This window comes from Choloepus didactylus, chromosome 4 (assembly GCF_015220235.1).
Source record: "Choloepus didactylus isolate mChoDid1 chromosome 4, mChoDid1.pri, whole genome shotgun sequence".
Taxonomy (NCBI): Eukaryota; Metazoa; Chordata; class Mammalia; order Pilosa; family Megalonychidae; genus Choloepus; species Choloepus didactylus.
In genome coordinates, this window is record NC_051310.1 from 119884890 (window position 1) to 119902216 (window position 17327).

Sequence of the window (17327 nt, forward strand, 5' to 3'; positions counted from 1 at the left end):
TGATCATGGTGTTTAATTCTTTTAATGTGCTCTATTGGATTCTATTTGCAAGTATTTTGTTGAGGATTTTTGCATCCATATTCATAAGAGAATTTGGTCTGTAATTTTCTTTTAGTATCTTTATCTGGCTTTGGTATTAGGGTGATATTAGCTTCATAGAATGAGTTAGGCAGTGTTCCCTCCTCTTCAGTTTTTTGGAAGAATTTGAACAGGGTTGGTATTAATTCTTGGAATCATTGGTAGAATTCACCTTGAAGCATTCTGGTCCTGGGCTTTTCTTTGGGAGTTTTATTTTTGTTTTTTGTTTTTGTTTTAAACAGTTTTATTCACACACTATACAATTCATCCAAAGCGTACAATCATCGACTCTCGGTATAACCACAGAGTTTGCATTATCACTGCAGTCAATTTGAGAACATTTTCTTTGCTCCAAAAAGAAAAATCCCGTATTCCTTATGCCCCCCTATTATTGACACTTAGCATTGGTATGGTACCTTTGTTAAAATTGATGAAAGAATATTACAATATTTCTGTTAACTATAGGCAATAGTTTGCATTAGTTGTATTTTTTTCCATATGCCTCCCTATTATTTACACCTTATAATAGTGTCATATATTTGTCCTAGTTCGTGAAAGAACATTCTTATATTTGTACTATTAACTGTGGTTGTCATCCACAATAGCATTCACTATTTTATACAGTCCCATGTTTTGTTCTCTAACTTTCCTTCTAGTGACATACATGACCCTAAACTTCCCCTTTCAGCCACAATCACACCCATAATTCAGTGCTGTTGTGTTACACTCATGTAATATGCTACCATCACCTCTCTCCATTTCCAAGCATTTACAATCAACATTTTTAAAAATTCTGCACAAATTAAGCATCAGCTCCCCATTCTCTACCCTCATTCTATCTCCTAGGAAGCTGTACTCTAGATTTTAATTCCATGAGTTTGCTCATTATCATTAATTCATATTGGTGAGACCATACTATGTTTGTCCTTTTGTGTTTGGCTTTTTTCACTCAACATGATGTCTTCTAGTTTCATCCATGTTATCACATGCATCAGGACTTTGATCCTTTTTATGGCTGAATAGTATTTCATTGTGTGTATCTGCCACATTTTGTTTATCCATTCAACTTTTGGTGGGCATTTGTGTTGCTTCCACCTTTGGCTATTGTAAATAATGCTGCTTTGAACATTGGTGTACAAATATCTGTTCGAGTCCTAGTGTTCAATTCTTTGGGGTATACACTTAGTAGTGGAATTGCCGGGTCATATGGTATTAAAGTTATTTTTCATAGATCTTCAGACTTAAATTTTTTTTTTTTTTAATATCTGGATTATAATGTGTGTGTATATGTCTTCTAGACCATTACCAGAAGATGATAGTATTGAAGCAGATATACTACCTGTATCTGGACCTGAAAGCCAGCCTGGTAAGAACTTGACAGTTAGTTTCAACAAAATAAACTTCCAAGAAAGCATTTTTTGGAATGCTGTGGAAATTTAACACTCTAAAAACATAGCCTTGGTTTCTTGAAATTTATAAAATAAAAAAGTAGTGGTTGGGGGGTCATTTTTAGTAGTAAAAGGCGACTATAAGGTCTGCTCTTATTGTTTTAAAAGACATATCCTTGCTGGGATATCTCATTATCTCTTGCCGTGATATAGAAGCAACAGTGATCAAAATTCAAAGTTTGTAAATTAAACATTGTTAAATTAATGTTGTTTTTCTCAAGAATGAGTGGTTAAAATTTTTATCTTATTCAACTTGAGCATCTAAGCATTCCTTCTAATATACCTCTCACCTTGTTTTCCCATTCCAGGCTCACTAGAAGTTAATGGAAATAAAGTAAGAAAGAAATTAGTGGCTCCAGACATTAGCTTGACACTGGATCCTAGTGATGGCTCTGTGTTGTCAGATGATTTGGATGAAAGTGGGGAGATTGACTTAGATGGCTTAGACACACCATCAGAGAACAGCAATGAGTTTGACTGGGAAGGTAAATGTTTCACTATTTTTATCTATTATTAATGAATATTTGTGTTTATATGTGTACATGTTTTTACAATGGTATTCTCCTATTGGGAAAACTAGGATAATTGGAAAAACTTAAAACGATCATGAAACCTTCTAAAAATCCATGTATTTTATGCTTGAATTTTCTGTAAACCCCCACTTCTGTAATAAAAAATATATTTAAGTCAATGTATTAAGGAATTTTGTTTGAAATATGTTATTCTTTCTAAAGTTTATACATTTGTTACTAAAATATGAAATTCTATAACTGAATAGTCTCATACATTTCAAAACTTTATAGTAGATTACATAGGTGGCTTTTATTTTTTTCTTAATTGCCTATTGTTAATAAAGTTTTTTTTCCCCATGGTTGCTTCAAAAATATTACTTGATAATTACGGCATGCTCTTTTATTCAGTAGATCAGCTAAAAAATGCTTTGAAAAATACATATAATTTAATGAATGTACTAAAAGTAGTTAAGGATTTGAGGAGTCCTGAAAGCAGTGTTTTTGGAGTTTTTTTTTAAATAGGTTTGCTTGATAGTGCTATACTTTGTGAAGTGACCCACTTGAAATAATACATACTCTTAGCCCCCAAACCTTATATTTCTTATCATTAGTTATTTGGAATTCAAAGGAATTGGCGTGTATTTTGCTTTGCATGCATTCTTTAATTAGATAATTGCTGTCTGTAGTATCTTTATGTGGTTGTTAATAATTTATATTCCGTCTCTAAAATGATTTTTACCTCAAAGAGTGTTAGCATTAGATGTCTTTATATGCAGAAAAGAGTAAGATTATTGGTTCCTTTTTTCCTCCCTGTCTTACTGGTTTAGTAAGCATTCCAGTAATAAACAATATTTTATAAAGATACTGAAATAGTTTTCTGCCTATGTGTTTTGTCTCTTCTTTCTTTAATGCTGCTGTAGTCATTTCCTGGAAGGATATTTTCCGTTAACAGCTTTATCTTGGAAACAAACAACTAACATGCAGTAGGTTCCCCCTCCCCCCATCTTTTGGTAAGGACTATGATACTAAAACTCTGAAAATCATTACTTCATTAAAAATCAGCTAAAATGCAATTTTGAAACATAAATTACACCTAATCATTGCTGCTTATGCTTTGACTAATGTTAGTTCAAATAGACTTTTTTGCATGTACACTTCAGAATATTGTAAATAAATTGCTGCTTTATAAAACTGATCAAATGAGAATTAATCGTCAACTAGTTAACCACTTTCTATCTAGAACTAGAATGTTTGGGAAATAATTTATGTGCTTAACAGAAAAACAGTTGGCTTCCAGATAGTTACTTTAAGTAACACACAGTACTAACTATCAAGGATAATGTTTTCATAAATAGAATCCTAGAAAGGCACTGTAAGACCAATGTAATAAGACTTGGATTGCTGTAGGAATTCTCTTTCCTCAGCATGTGGCTATACCTTGCCTTATGTTAGATGCTTTGCTGAATTAGGCAATAAAAAAAAGTTAAAGAACCATGATTTCCAAAAAACTTTAAATGGCCTCATATTAAGAGCAAGCCTTTTCCCTCTTTAAGGAAGAGATAATTTAAAATTCTACAGATGATATATAATAAAAAGTGTTCTGAATAATCTACGATAGTAAAGTGGTTAACATATAATTTGATTTTGATTGTAAAAATAACAATTTGTGATGCAAAAACCTTTTATTTTGACAGATGATCTTCCAAAACCCAAAACTACTGAAGTAATCAGGAAAGGGTCAATTACTGAATACACAGCTGCAGAGGAAAAAGAAGATGGACGACGCTGGCGTATGTTCAGAATTGGAGAACAGGATCACAGGGTTGATATGAAGGCAATTGAACCCTATAAAAAAGTTATCAGCCATGGAGGTAAAAATTACCAAAGATTGTTCAGATTTTTTAAATGAATATCAGAAATCTAAATGTTAATAGTAAATGTCTCTCATATCATTTTAGGAACAGTTTTGAAGTGAAAGGATAAAGCTAACATTTAAAAATCATTAATATTGTATACAGTAAGTTCAAAAGGTACAAAAAGGTATGCAGGGAAAACTGTATCCTTCCCTCTTCTATGCTTGAGTCACCCAAAACTGGGACTTTACCTTCTCCCCTTTTTTTGAGGTATAATTTATATACAGTGAAATGCTCTGATCTTAAGTATGCAGTTCAGTGAGTTTTGATGATTGCCCATGTAACTACAAATACCCATAAATCTACACCCCTAAAGATATTAAAACATTTTCATTGCCCCAGAAAATTCTCTAATACTCCTTCCTAGTGAATCCCCCACTACCTACCCAGTAATAACCAATGTTTCAGTGTTTCCCATCATGACTAGCTTTGCCTGTTTTAGAATTTCATGTAAATAAAATCATATAATTTGCACTCTTTTCTGCTTCCTTTGCTTAGCATAATGTTTTTGAGATTTATCCATGTTGTTACATGTATTTGTAGTTTGCTCTTTTTATTGCCAAGAGATATTCCACTGCATGGACAAACCACGATTCTTTTATCCATTCTCCTTTTGATGGACATTGAAGTCATTTCCCATTTTGGGTATTATGAATAAACTGCTGTGAACATTTTTGTACAAGTCTTTTTATGGATATAAGTAAAACTTATACTTTTTAAACTATGATTCTTAATTTACCTTAAAATAGATCATTTAGCTCTATCACAAAGTAGAGAACCAGTTCTTTCCATGTTTTTCTGAAGCATCTACTTTGAATATTTGTGGGGTATAAAAGTAATATAAGGCATACTCCCTACCCTTAAGAAATTCACAAGTCAAATAGGAAAAGCTATGAAAATACAGGTTATAACTTATATCTTTCAGGCTGTGCCATTTGTAGAAGTTTACCTTGGCACTGAGTAAATAGTTCCAAAATGTTAGCAGTCATCAAAATGCACAGGCAATGTTGTAGAGTATATCATATTATCATAAATCCTCCTAACAGGTCAGAAAGAGCACATAGGAAAAGTAGACTGCTTTTTCATAGAGTCATTTCTGCTTAATTCACTCTATTGAATGCATTTCCCGACTTATTTCTACAGTCTTCATTCATCTGAAGGCAAATCACTTGAATATTTGCAGTCACATTTTTCTGCCTAATTAAATCTTATTCAGATGAAGATAACAGGATAATCTAGATCAGGAAGTCTTCAGACATACATTAATTCAACTTGTTCATAAGGTGGGACTCATGAGACTTTCCTTATGGTTTATACCTAATGTCTTTCAGAAATGACAATTTATTTCTCTTAGGGAAAAATATTTAAGGCCATCTAATCCTAATGGATTATCATATATTATGTTTTGTGACTAAAGAATTAAGAAAGGTAGTGAAAGTTTTGGTGTACTTGAAATATTAAAACTTTTTCAGTGTATGTTTGTAAACAATAGAAATCAATTACTGGATTCAGCTTAATATCTAGAGATTGTAATAGAAACATGCATTTTTAACTCTGTTTTTCTTCACTTAGAATTCCTTAATTTTAATATCCTAAAATCTGCAAAATCCTAGATACTGCTGAATGTAAAACTACCTTTTAGAAAGTACCTACTTTAACTGTAAATAGCACAAGAATGTTTTAATTCAGATGTTTTGGGCTTGTGTCTACTTGGATTCTATCAGTCTGCCTACATGCTCAAATAAAGCTGACTTTTTAGTTGTGCCATTTAGGTGAGTTTCTTGGTTGTTATGTCCACTCCCTTTCCTCTTCAAATTTTATTGTTTTCTTTTTTGGAAGAGGAGATTTAAAGATCTGTGTAAGACAGCATGAGATAAAACATACACTTTTCAATCCAGAAATTTGTGGTAGGTAAACCACTATAATCTACCAACTGTACAAATTTCCTCTGAAAAATCTTCAGAGTGAAGAAACACTGGTGATTTTTTTCTTGGGTTTCTTTTTCAGGATATTATGGGGATGGATTAAATGCCATTGTTGTGTTTGCTGTCTGCTTTATGCCTGAAAGTGGTCAACCTAACTATAGATACCTGATGGACAATCTCTTTAAGTAAGTACATCTTCTCAAAATTGTTGGAACAGAATTCTGAGCTAATTAGATAATTTAAGGAAGTGAACTTAGCTGTGTAAAAATTATAAATGTCCCAATTCTGGTTATATAAGTCCTTATTCTTTGGCATTATAGTACTAGTGTTTTCCAGCTCAAAAGAAAAATTGTCAATTTTAAACTGAAAGGGATATCTCAAATTATCTGTTCCAACTTCTTTAGTTTACATTTGAGGACATAGTAAATCTAAAGTGGCTTTTATCCCAATATCATATGACTAAATTACACCTAAGCCCTAGAAGCCAAATACAGCTGAATTGACTGAGTTTAGTTATATTTCCACAAATTCATTCTCTTTTTCAGGATAGTGCAGTTTCTTAAAACTTTATGGGAAAATTTCAAGTATATACAAGTTTAGGGAGAAGTATCTTGAACTTTCATGTAGTATCAATTTATACTTCATTTCTAGTTTTTCAAGATGAGCACACTTTTAAAATTTTTAATCATAATACAAGGTAATGCAGTTTTTAAAATTTATTTTTGCTTGCATTGAGGCAGAGGGATAGGAGTTATATAATTTGGGGAATCTAGTTCAGTTCTGCACAGCAATATGTAAGGCTTAATCTTAATTTGTTTTTACAGATATGTTATTGGCACTTTGGAGCTGTTAGTAGCAGAAAACTACATGATAGTTTATTTAAATGGTGCGACAACTCGAAGAAAAATGCCCAGTCTGGGATGGCTTAGGAAATGCTATCAGCAAATTGATAGAAGGTAATATAAATACAGGTTGAAAGGTAGTCTAAATAACTTTTTATAGTGACTTTATTAGATTAAATTTTATTTTGTTACCTCTTAAAGATACCATGTATCTCCTTCCTAAAATACATTTATTAATTTCAGAACAGTTTTCTGTTTTCTCAAAACATTATTTTGTTAAGCCATGAAGGAAATCAATTTTGATCTGTTTTTTTTTTTTTTTTTTTTTTTAAGAATAACTTAAATTCTTCAAAACCCTTATTTTTCTTACACATTGAATGCCTTCCTACAGTTTACAGCTTAGGAAAGGATAGAGAACTTATAATATTTCCTATTCATTACATTCTGAGTTCTTGCCTAATTTATAGTGCTTGCACATTTTGCCTTTTAAAAAAAATACTTGTTTAACTGTAGTCATTCTTTGGAATGAACTCGAGCAGTGTATTCTCCTGGTAGTTAGTCACCCATGCTAATGGAAGAAACTTTAGTCTTCCAATTGGTTTGATTTGGCCATAGGTAATTCAAATTAGTTTGATCCACTCAGATGCCTTAATAGATTTCTCTTCATACCTAACATAACATTGGCCAGTTCTGGTGATTAAAAAAAAAAAAAGTGATAATGATCACTTTATTTATGCATGAAATATGCATAATAAACAACAATTTTTATTTAATCATTTTAAAAGAAAAGGCCTAGGATAATGTCTTTCATTTCTAATCAAAGTTTTAAACTTTAAGAATAGGAGTTAGGTCTGATTCATGTTGTTTGTTGTGTAGCTATGTCCACTCCTACATCTCTGACTGCGCAGTGCCTTTAATGTTGTTGAAGGAATTAGTACCAATTTCTCCCCACTCCTGAAAAATGAAAACATGGTACTTCTATATTCAGTATTGCCCTCTACCTCTGGTTGAGTCCTGAAGACAAGTTAATGTATTCTATGAGACATGTAATAACAAGCTATACTAGGACATATATTTGGCCAAATGAAATAAAGTTCATTTTATAGTGGTAGGAGGGACCATAAAAATTCAAAAGTGCATTTTCTTGTTTTCAGGCTGTCACAGCTAAATGAAAACTCTTGGATGAACTTTTTAAATTATTATTTTATATAAAATTACACATACTTATTAAGTCTTAATTTCTTAATTTCACTTATACAGATTTTTTTCTTTTGTGTTTTTTTTACTCCAGGTTACGGAAAAACTTAAAATCGCTACTCATTGTACATCCCTCTTGGTTTATAAGAACACTTCTGGCTGTTACAAGACCCTTTATTAGGTAATTTTCTGAAAACCATTGACTTAAAAAAAAACTCCCTATATAAATTTCTTGCCAAGTAATTTTGGTCAGAGATATTGAGGTAATTATTTTTATTTTCTTCCATAGCTCAAAATTCAGCCAAAAAATTAGATACGTCTTTAATTTGGCAGAACTAGCGGAACTTGTCCCCATGGAATATGTTGGCATACCAGAATGCATAAAACAGTATGTTTTGTTTTATTTCTTTAATTGTATTGGATCTTTATATTTTGATATGCAAGAGGTAAATATTTTTCAGTACCCATTGTTTCTCACTTCATCTATTTAAATATCTTGTAGCTGCTCTTTTTTTTTTTTTTTTTTGTAACAAAGGGGGAAGAAGTCATTTTCCATAACTTCCTAAATGTATAGACTGATCTCCCCATTTAAGTCACCTTTTTCTTCAGACTTTCAGTTGAAGAACTAAGAGAAATGAGTTCTTGCTGTGATTCATTTTATAGTTTTAAAGATTGGTCACAATCAAAGAGATTACTTCTTGATTGGTCAGTAATGAACAACATCATCCAAACTTGAACATGCTTCTTTCCAAATTTGAGTGAGCTCATCATAGCATAAAATTACCATATTGCTAGAGAAATAAAATGATATTTATATCACCTAACCTTAATACCTTCCAGTGACTGGAATTTGTTCTCTTTACAAAATTCACTTCCATCTAACTTTTGAAAGGACTTGGTAGAAGGCTAACAAATACTTGAGCATCACAATGCTGTTATATAAAAAAAGATCCTTTATTCTAGTAATATGAGGTTTTAGTCTAAGTTGTCAACGCCAGATTTACCAAGTGAGTTTTGACTTTGTACATAGTGTATTAAGTATTTTTAGTGTCACCTGCAAACTTATATGGGTTTATTTTTAGTGCCTTATTTCGAGGTTTAATTCATCTTCATAACATGTATATTTACTAAAATAACTCTTCCCTACCAAGGTATGAAGAAGAAAAGTTTAAAAAGAAACAAAAAAGGTATATGCACACCTTGACTGGGTTGCATCTAGACTAGTCTATTTGCATTGCACAGACTAACTCTTCCTGATTGGTTGGTTAGCTTGTAGACAAAGATAATAGCATTTGTAAGTATAAATATACCCCAGCATCCAAATTCAGGGTGAATCCAAAGTTTCTCGTGCTGAATATGACTTGGATTCACCCTGTATTAAACACCACCATATATAATGGAATTAAAAGTCATTGCCCCTCCCCCACTCATTTTTGGTATAAATACTGAAGGTGAAACCACAGAAATTACGAAAATACTATCTGAAATATCAGATACTTTTAAGACTATATCTGTTTTCACTACTTTTAAGACTATATCTGTTTTCACCATTTAAAAAAAACTCCAACTTGTGCTTTTAAAATATTTATGCAGCCTTTTTTTCAAAGAATCACAATTTCCCTGGGGTTGATGATTATATTTGCAATGCATATATTCTTTGGCTAACCAATGTTGATTTCCTTGTATGCTTCAATTAAATGGCCTGCTAACCAGTCAAATTCTACATGTAATAAAATACCTGAAAGTTCAATGTACCATTTAACAGTTAAGCATTCTGCTTTTCATTTTAAATTTAATTCTCAACATTTCTGCTTTGAGCATAACAAACTATTATCTATTAATATCTTGGCATAGAAAATGAAAGGTAAGGGTGTAAACTAGTTTTCATTTTATATGATAATTTATGAAAGTATAGGATTTGGATCTAATTTGTTAATGAAATTTAAACTATTGACAATTAAGTTAGCAAAACATAGTTTAATACAGTCTTTCTTCCTTAAAAGTTAAGGTGCGAAAGTTATATGTAGTTTTTTCATTTTGCCCATTCTGAGGAACCAACTGTAACTAATTGGAACTGAAACTTGAACACAGTTTGGCTCTGTTGATGAGCTAGAACTCAGTTGTCCACATGATAAAATAATAGTCTTACATTTATTTCTATATGACACTTCACAGTTTAACAAACACTTTAACATAGAAATGTGGACAGTGATTTTAGATCTTGCTAATTTCTCATTCTTTCCTGGGTATTGGTGTGCATTTGCCAGACAACTGGCTGAAATAAAATATACAATCTGTAGTGGTAGAACATTTTTAAGCTAGCTATTTCATGGGTTTCAGAATGAATTGCCTTTGTTGATGAAATGTTCTGTATTGTGCCTTTTAAAAAAAATTCTTAGTGTTTAAAAACCTGTCAGGAAGTAATTTAGGCATCATAAAAAGGTGAAACTTGTTGTACTTTTAATTTAAATCTATTGTTTACAACCTACCATTACTATTTTATCTTTATTTTTTTCCCCTTTTTTTTTACTTTTGTGTTTAACTTTAAATGGGATCACTACTTAGACTTTTCAGGGACTTCTTAGTTTTTTACAGAGTTTCTTTAGCCTTAAAAAAATAGTAAGTCCTGTCATATTTGAAATGACAAAATTGAGTTTTTAAGAATCGAGAGGCCTATTTTAAAAACCAAAACTTATCAGAAGCTGGATGGGGCTGGATTTTAGTTAAGGTGAAATCTCCGTAATGAGTACTAGTGATGGGAGGGTACAAAACTGAGTATTTATGTATAGCAGTTTTAAATGTTCCACATTTCTTTCAACCAACTCCATACAACTGTGACCAGGCAGATAATGAATATTAAAATGTTTCAGCAGTTCAAAAATAGAGTAACTGTGAAACTAGCTCATAAGGATATTCAGATGTTGAAAATTTGAGGTATATATTGCATTCCTTATGAAGAGTGTGTACCTTTCAAATGTTTGATACCAATAGAAAAAATATTTTAAAATGTTGTTAATCTTTCTTTATCACACTTAGGTCAGATTCAGTAATGTTCGAGTGCATGATGATCATAGTAATGGAAATAAGTGTGAGAGTATCTTCATATATCATACCAGATTGCTTTAAACCCCTTCCTAATTCAAACTACTACAAATATAATAGTAATAGACTGTTGTATATTATCCTTGAAAAGTTGCTTATAATTTTTGTGCAGTAAATTATGTAATTCTTCTAATCCTCACTTGCCTAAATTTTGCTGTGACGTCTGCATCGAAGTATTTCTGAATGATAAATTCATTTGGCTCTTTATTATCCAAATAAGTGAAGGGCATTCATCTTCTAAGTCTACAAATAAATTTTGGAGAATTATTATGGTTTCTGTTAATGCGCATTTTATCATTGGATTTTAAAATATTAATTAATGAGTTGGTGACATTAGTGGCACTTTAACTTCAGTTAACAAAATCTTTTTTGAGGGAGTTGCTTTTCCTGCCGAATCTCTCTTACTACTTCAGTCCTTGCCCAAGCCAAGCTACAATTCAGTATTCCAGTTTGCATTTGTGGGTAAAACAGTTTCTAATCTTGAAAGAAACAGTAGTCACATTTCTTGCCAGTCTCCTGCCTTTAAAATTTTTCTTCTCTCTCCTGGTTGGGGAAATAATGTTTGGTAACTCTTTTTACTATGTCTGCTTCTTTGCAAAGCTTTGTTTTTAACAGTAATATTCCATATTTAAAGTAGTTATTTTTAAAAAGAAAATGGTTCACTTGCTGGTCTCTAATTATCTATATTATTTTTCATTAAACAGAGTTGATCAAGAGCTTAATGGAAAACAAGATGAACCAAAAAGTGAACAGTAAGTTTGGCATCTAGTCCAAACAAGACTGAAGAATGTGCTGATGAAGCAGTGCTCTTTTTTGCATTTATAATGCATTTATTCACCTTTATTTTTAGGTAACCTGTTACAAAGATGACTTGACTTTTTCTTAATGGATTTTTGTACAAGGGACTGTTCACTGCTGTATTGGTTTGCAAATCTATTGAATTTAGCTTTTTAATAGCTAATTATATTGTAATCATTTTATATTTTATATTGCTAAATATCCGAGGATCACACTTTATATAAGCAGTTTTTGCATTTGTTTATCAAATGATGCATCTTCTTCAGTAAAATATTTATATTCAAAAATGGTAAAGGAAAGAGGTAATATATATTTTTATGTTTTTGAGCAATATTTTAAATGTATACCTGTCTTCTGGAAGAATATGCAGGTAAATAAGACCATGGTTTTGTAAAGTGCATGTGTTTTTGTAAATGGTTAAATACATTTCTTGTGTAACTTAGAAAATTAAGTTGCTCATAAGTGAGGACAGTTAAACTGGTTCTCATGAATACCCAAAGATCCTTCTTGTTTATGAACATAATTTAAATAGAGTAGTTCTATCCTAAGCTTTTTTCTCACTTAACGTATATTGTTCCTTAATTCAAAAGCACAAATACAAGTGCATAGCACATTTTTTCCTTTTTAAACTTAAAGGCAAGTCAAAAAGCCATTTTTGGAACTAGAAAATTTAAGGGGCTAGGAATTAGGGTGTGTGTATATGTATAAATGGAACATTTTATCTTCTAGTCAAAAGTCAGAATTTTATAAAAATCTTAGGTTTGTTCACTAATGTGATATAAGCTGTTTGTCCAGAATATCACTCCCCTGAATTGGCGTGAGTGCTGTAATATTGCAGAGTATGTAGTGAAGTTGTTCACTGTCACTACTTTTTTCTGTAGAAACAAGGGCTGCTTTTTAACTGCTCTCAGTGTGCGCACTTTACCAAAATACTTCCATATCAGTTATCTGTAATTGGTAGGTGTTGGACCTAGTCAGATATAGTGTTGTTTTCACATTTCTGTTTGTAAGTACTGTAAATTATGTTAACTTTGTAAATCTTAGAGAATTGTTATATTGTGCTCTTTTGGATGACACATTTAAAAAAACATGTAAACTTGTTTAATTTGGTAAGTACTTTCACTTTACATTAAAATAAATTGTACTAGCACCTCCAAATGGAGTTTACCCATAAAATCATCCTAAAAAAAAAAAAGAGTAGTCTAATATTGTGTCATATATTTGTGTGACTCATATATATTTGGTAAAATTAGTACCCTCCAGATTTGGAGGTCACACTATTCTCTTGACCATCCTATGAGACATTTTACAAAAGAGTGGCCTACAGTAGCAGAGTTGAAATGGATGCAAGCTAAACTTCTTACTTTTAGTCTGTTCTAGTCTGGCTTTTACCATTGCCTTTTTGAGCATAAAGTTCCAATTTCAAAAGGACATTTTCCTTTACCTTTTTTTCCTCATCAGTCATGAACTTCGCTAACTTAAAAACAGTCACAGGAGATACTGGGGGATTGCCAGGATAAGAAATTCCTCAGCAGCCTCCTGATGTAATGTGGATTCAGCAGCTGTAGGTAAATCTTAAACTAACGTCACTATAGTGAATAAAGTCAAAATCATTATTGCTTGCTGAAATCTTAGAAACACTTTGTGTTAAAAAAATAAGCTAACAATAACAACTTAGGCATTCCTTCTTAACTCACTGTATGAAGATTATGAATAAAGGATCATATTGAATTTAATTGTGATTAGAGTCTATATGTGTAGAGCATATTAAGTAGTTTTTCATCTATAGGACTTTCTCTTGCTCAAAGTGGGCTGTTTTTTAAAGGTGGTTTTTCACTATATTAAGCACAGTTTTTCAACAAAGAATTCAACTGTTTGTGTTTATTGGCTTTTGCTTCTGCAATCATTGTTCCTAACTGTACAACTTATTCCAAAAATGAAAAGTTTTTCTAAATGTTTTATATGTAGAATTAGCTTACATTCTATTAGAACATTAAAATTCAGAGGGAACGGTAATATTAACACCTGGGATATAACAAAAGGGATGTGTTATGAATCACTAGGTTAAAAAGAAACTGCTTCAATATCCACCTTAAAGGAATTTGGTGTAGGGAAGTGCCCCACAATAAATATTTCATAACTATAAGATTTAAGACCATAGCTAGTAGGTTAGATTAAGTGGATTTATTGAGTTTATATGTAATTTTTTGCTACGTAACATTTTCCCCAATCATTTCATTTTAATATTCCGTTATTGATTGAGGTGAAAGTACATATATAATTGTATTATTTTACCTTTCTGTCAGGGTCATGGGTCTTAACTGGTTGCTTGGATGTCTGTTGCTATTTTTTGTTATACCTGGGATCTGAGTACCCCTTTTAACTTAAAAATTTTGCACATAAAGTATGAAATAATTTGATTCTTTGTTCTGCTTGATCATATTCTTAAGTAGCACCAAGGAAAGATGCTATATTTTCCCAGCGTCTAAGATTAATAGTCTTTAACTCAGAAGGAGATATGAAGAAATGATTCTAAATAGGGCCTAGCTGGACAGTTGGAAAGGAAGATTGTGAAACAACGAAGTAAGAGGAAGAAGACTGTAAAGGGGTAGAGAGTTAGCCATTTGTATGGTACCACTGAGTTTGTCCCTGTTAGGGAAGTACTGTATGTATGGCAATTGGTGCTACTGTTTCCTGTATCCAGCAGGAAAACTTGCAGGCTACACATAGAATATGTGAATAAGGAGATACATGGAGCAGCAGGAACAAAGACTAAAAATACCTGTGATGAGAGTTCATATTTTCTTTTTCTTTGTCTCTTCACACAGAAGCAAATTTGAACAGAGAGGGTCATCAATTACAGTGCTTAGATTAAAGACTGGGTTCTCTGTCATATTCCATGGTTGGTAAACTTTAGTCGTCCAAAATGAGCATTAACCTATTTAGTATACTGCAATGGATACTGAAATCTTCTGATTGACAAGTATGTATCTGTAGCTATAATTTCTTCAACTGCAATCCCAGAAATTTACGAAGGTAAGGGATTTGCTTTTTGATAGAGACTTCTTTTCAATGGTTATATAACATTACTCTTTGGCTGTTTTTATGTGAATGCTCAGGGAATTTGAAAGAGTATTTGATTTAGTGCAAAAGTAGCCTTTTTACGTAAATTACCATTAGGATATACTGGGTAGAGCAGGCCAGTTTCCTATCAGTTGAAGAAATTAGAGATCCTTTACACCATTCTGTTTTGTTTTCATTCTTTTTTTTTCCCCATTCTATATCAATATGTGAGAAATGAATCCCAAAACAAATTTGAGAGGGATGACCTAGAGGAATTATTTGACCTACCAGTTATTTTGTTAAAGAACTTACCTTGTCGTGGAGAATATGAATTCTATGGTTTGTGTTGCTGGGAGGATGAGTCAAGAACCTAGACTTGGATGGGAAGGCCAACTGGTGAGGAAAGTGGGGGAGGAGGGGTTATCTACTAAGTGTTTCTAAACTAGTTCAGAAGAATTAACCTGGGGAGCCCTTCACTTCCCTTCCCCTTCTCCAGATTCTGAATGAATTCGATCAGTGATGAGGCCCAATAATGTAACTTTCCTTCTAAGTTCTAAATGATAGTGTGTTTGAACAGTATAGAGTTTGAATAGAACAGTTAGTCTGTTGTAGCCTCATATATAATAGATCTTCTACTTAATTTCTCAGGTTTTGAGAACTAAATAAAAAATGCTATGGAGAGTTCACATAAAGCCCTTAACAAATCAAGCACCAGAAAAAAAATCAGGAATTTAGTGCTTTCAAATGAATAAAGAATGATATTAAGCTTTTTACTTCAGATAGCTGTCTGATTTAAGACATTCCAAAAGAGGTGAAACATTTGCATTTTGAGATTTTTATGCATTTGCACATTCATTTTGGCTAAGGAAGAACTTGGAAAATAACGTTGAAATTATCAGCTACCCCACTGCATTTTTTGTATATAGACTTCCTGAAGTTTTATATCCCTTAAACAATTGCTTAATTGTTTATTTACATAAACCTAGCTAATAAATATTGGTGGTGTTTAGGGCCCTTGACTGCACAGCCCTTGGGGTACCATCCATATAGAACACAATTCAGAATTTGTTAGATACTATCGCACTTTGATATATTTCAAAAATGTTTTTGTTACCACAGGTTCACATGCTGTCATTTAAACAAAATTAATGTACTGTGGTCATTTTTACTGCTATTCAGATGAGGATGCCTAGCCTGGAACTGTCATTTTACAGTGTGAGAAATTCAATTCTGATGACATGTGCAAGATGATGATGTGGTGCCTGTAAGAAATACTAGGGTTGGTCATGATTTACTAAGGAGATTTATATTTTATTTCCCTTTGATCTGTTAGGAATATAACTTGTGTCCTGGTTTGTTGCATATCACATTTTTGCAACGTTAATGAATTTAAATAAATTAGTTGGAAACTTTGTTTTTGCCTTATTTTATCACATCTGTTTCCATTATGATACAAAATTTTGACGCTGAATTAATGATCTTGTAAGCTGTACAAGTAATTTTAGACCTTACTGATGTTTCTGTTCTGATAGTCTTAAGTGCTTCTGAATCTTTTGGGGTAATGAAGAGTTCATCCTGCTTTGATTTAAACATTAACTATAACCAAATGTTGTATTTTCATGGTTTAGAGTTATCTTAATTAGTGCAGAATCCAAGGATGAATTCAGCTCAATAAATTGCTGGAAACATGACATGAGAACTTGTTTATGGACTTTCTCAGGATTCCAGTTGGTAGCACTTGTTTTTACACTCCTTGGTCATTATTCAGTAATAGCAAACTGCTACCTTTAATCCACAGTTAGGATACCATCTCTGACCCTTAAAGGAATTTGAGATTGTGCAAATACAAAATATATATCAAAAGTATTGGTCTTGCATGTCTTGCATTGGGCTCAAAATTTTAAATATAAATTCTCCCAAGTTTAAATTCTTCATGAATCACGAATTTAAAGCTTGCTAAGTGAATTGCAGCCGTTAGTGAATGGCTATACTGTTTTCAGAATTTGTCTTCAATTTGAGTATTGCAAGGTCTTCAATATCGTTCCAAATGTACCCCAGGCATAAATTGTGAATCTATCAGTGAAGAATATTAGTACCTAAAAACTATAATTCCCTTATGAACGATTTAGTAAAACGGCTTCTTCAGTCTCAGCTGAATTACTCGAAAATTAAGCCTGTCCCTACGGTTTAAAAGCTCCAGCCCTCGCCCCTCGTCTCCAAGTGCCCGCCCTTCCTTGTTACGTTTTGAGTGGCGTGCGAAAGCTGGGAGTGGAGTGGGCGGGGCGCCGCCCACTGCCGTGGTGTCATTTCCAGATTCAGGGATCACTTCCGGGTCCTCGGCCTTGCTGTGTGGTCTCTGCGGCTGCTGAAGAGGTGGTCTGGGAAGTAGGCACGTTCCGCCCAACTTCTGTCTGCAACGCGGCGGGAAGCGCCTTCTCCACAGGTACTA

General features: G+C 32.5%; 1 protein-coding gene across 6 annotated transcripts in view; it reads left to right on the forward strand.

The window, feature by feature from the left end:
• Positions 1–17293, forward strand: part of BNIP2 (BCL2 interacting protein 2) — a 38602-nt gene extending 21309 nt beyond the window's left edge. Inside the window, exons 3-12 of one of the 6 annotated variants that reach the window (XR_005216457.1) lie at positions 1377–1444; positions 1835–2011; positions 3733–3909; positions 5959–6061; positions 6701–6832; positions 8010–8096; positions 8205–8303; positions 9067–9102; positions 11722–11867; positions 13277–16290. Coding sequence is in view for 5 of the 6 variants with exons in the window: in XM_037833813.1 (XP_037689741.1) it covers positions 1377–1444; positions 1835–2011; positions 3733–3909; positions 5959–6061; positions 6701–6832; positions 8010–8096; positions 8205–8303; positions 9067–9102; positions 11722–11769; positions 17192–17267 (1003 nt within the window). In the remaining variant the exon portion in view is untranslated. Of the gene's footprint in view, positions 1–1376; positions 1445–1834; positions 2012–3732; positions 3910–5958; positions 6062–6700; positions 6833–8009; positions 8097–8204; positions 8304–9066; positions 9103–11721; positions 16292–17191 lie in introns of those variants that run through there. The other 5 variants (XM_037833813.1, XM_037833815.1, XM_037833814.1 and 2 more) reach the window with 5 other exon arrangements.
• The last annotated feature ends 34 nt before the right edge of the window (positions 17294–17327 follow it).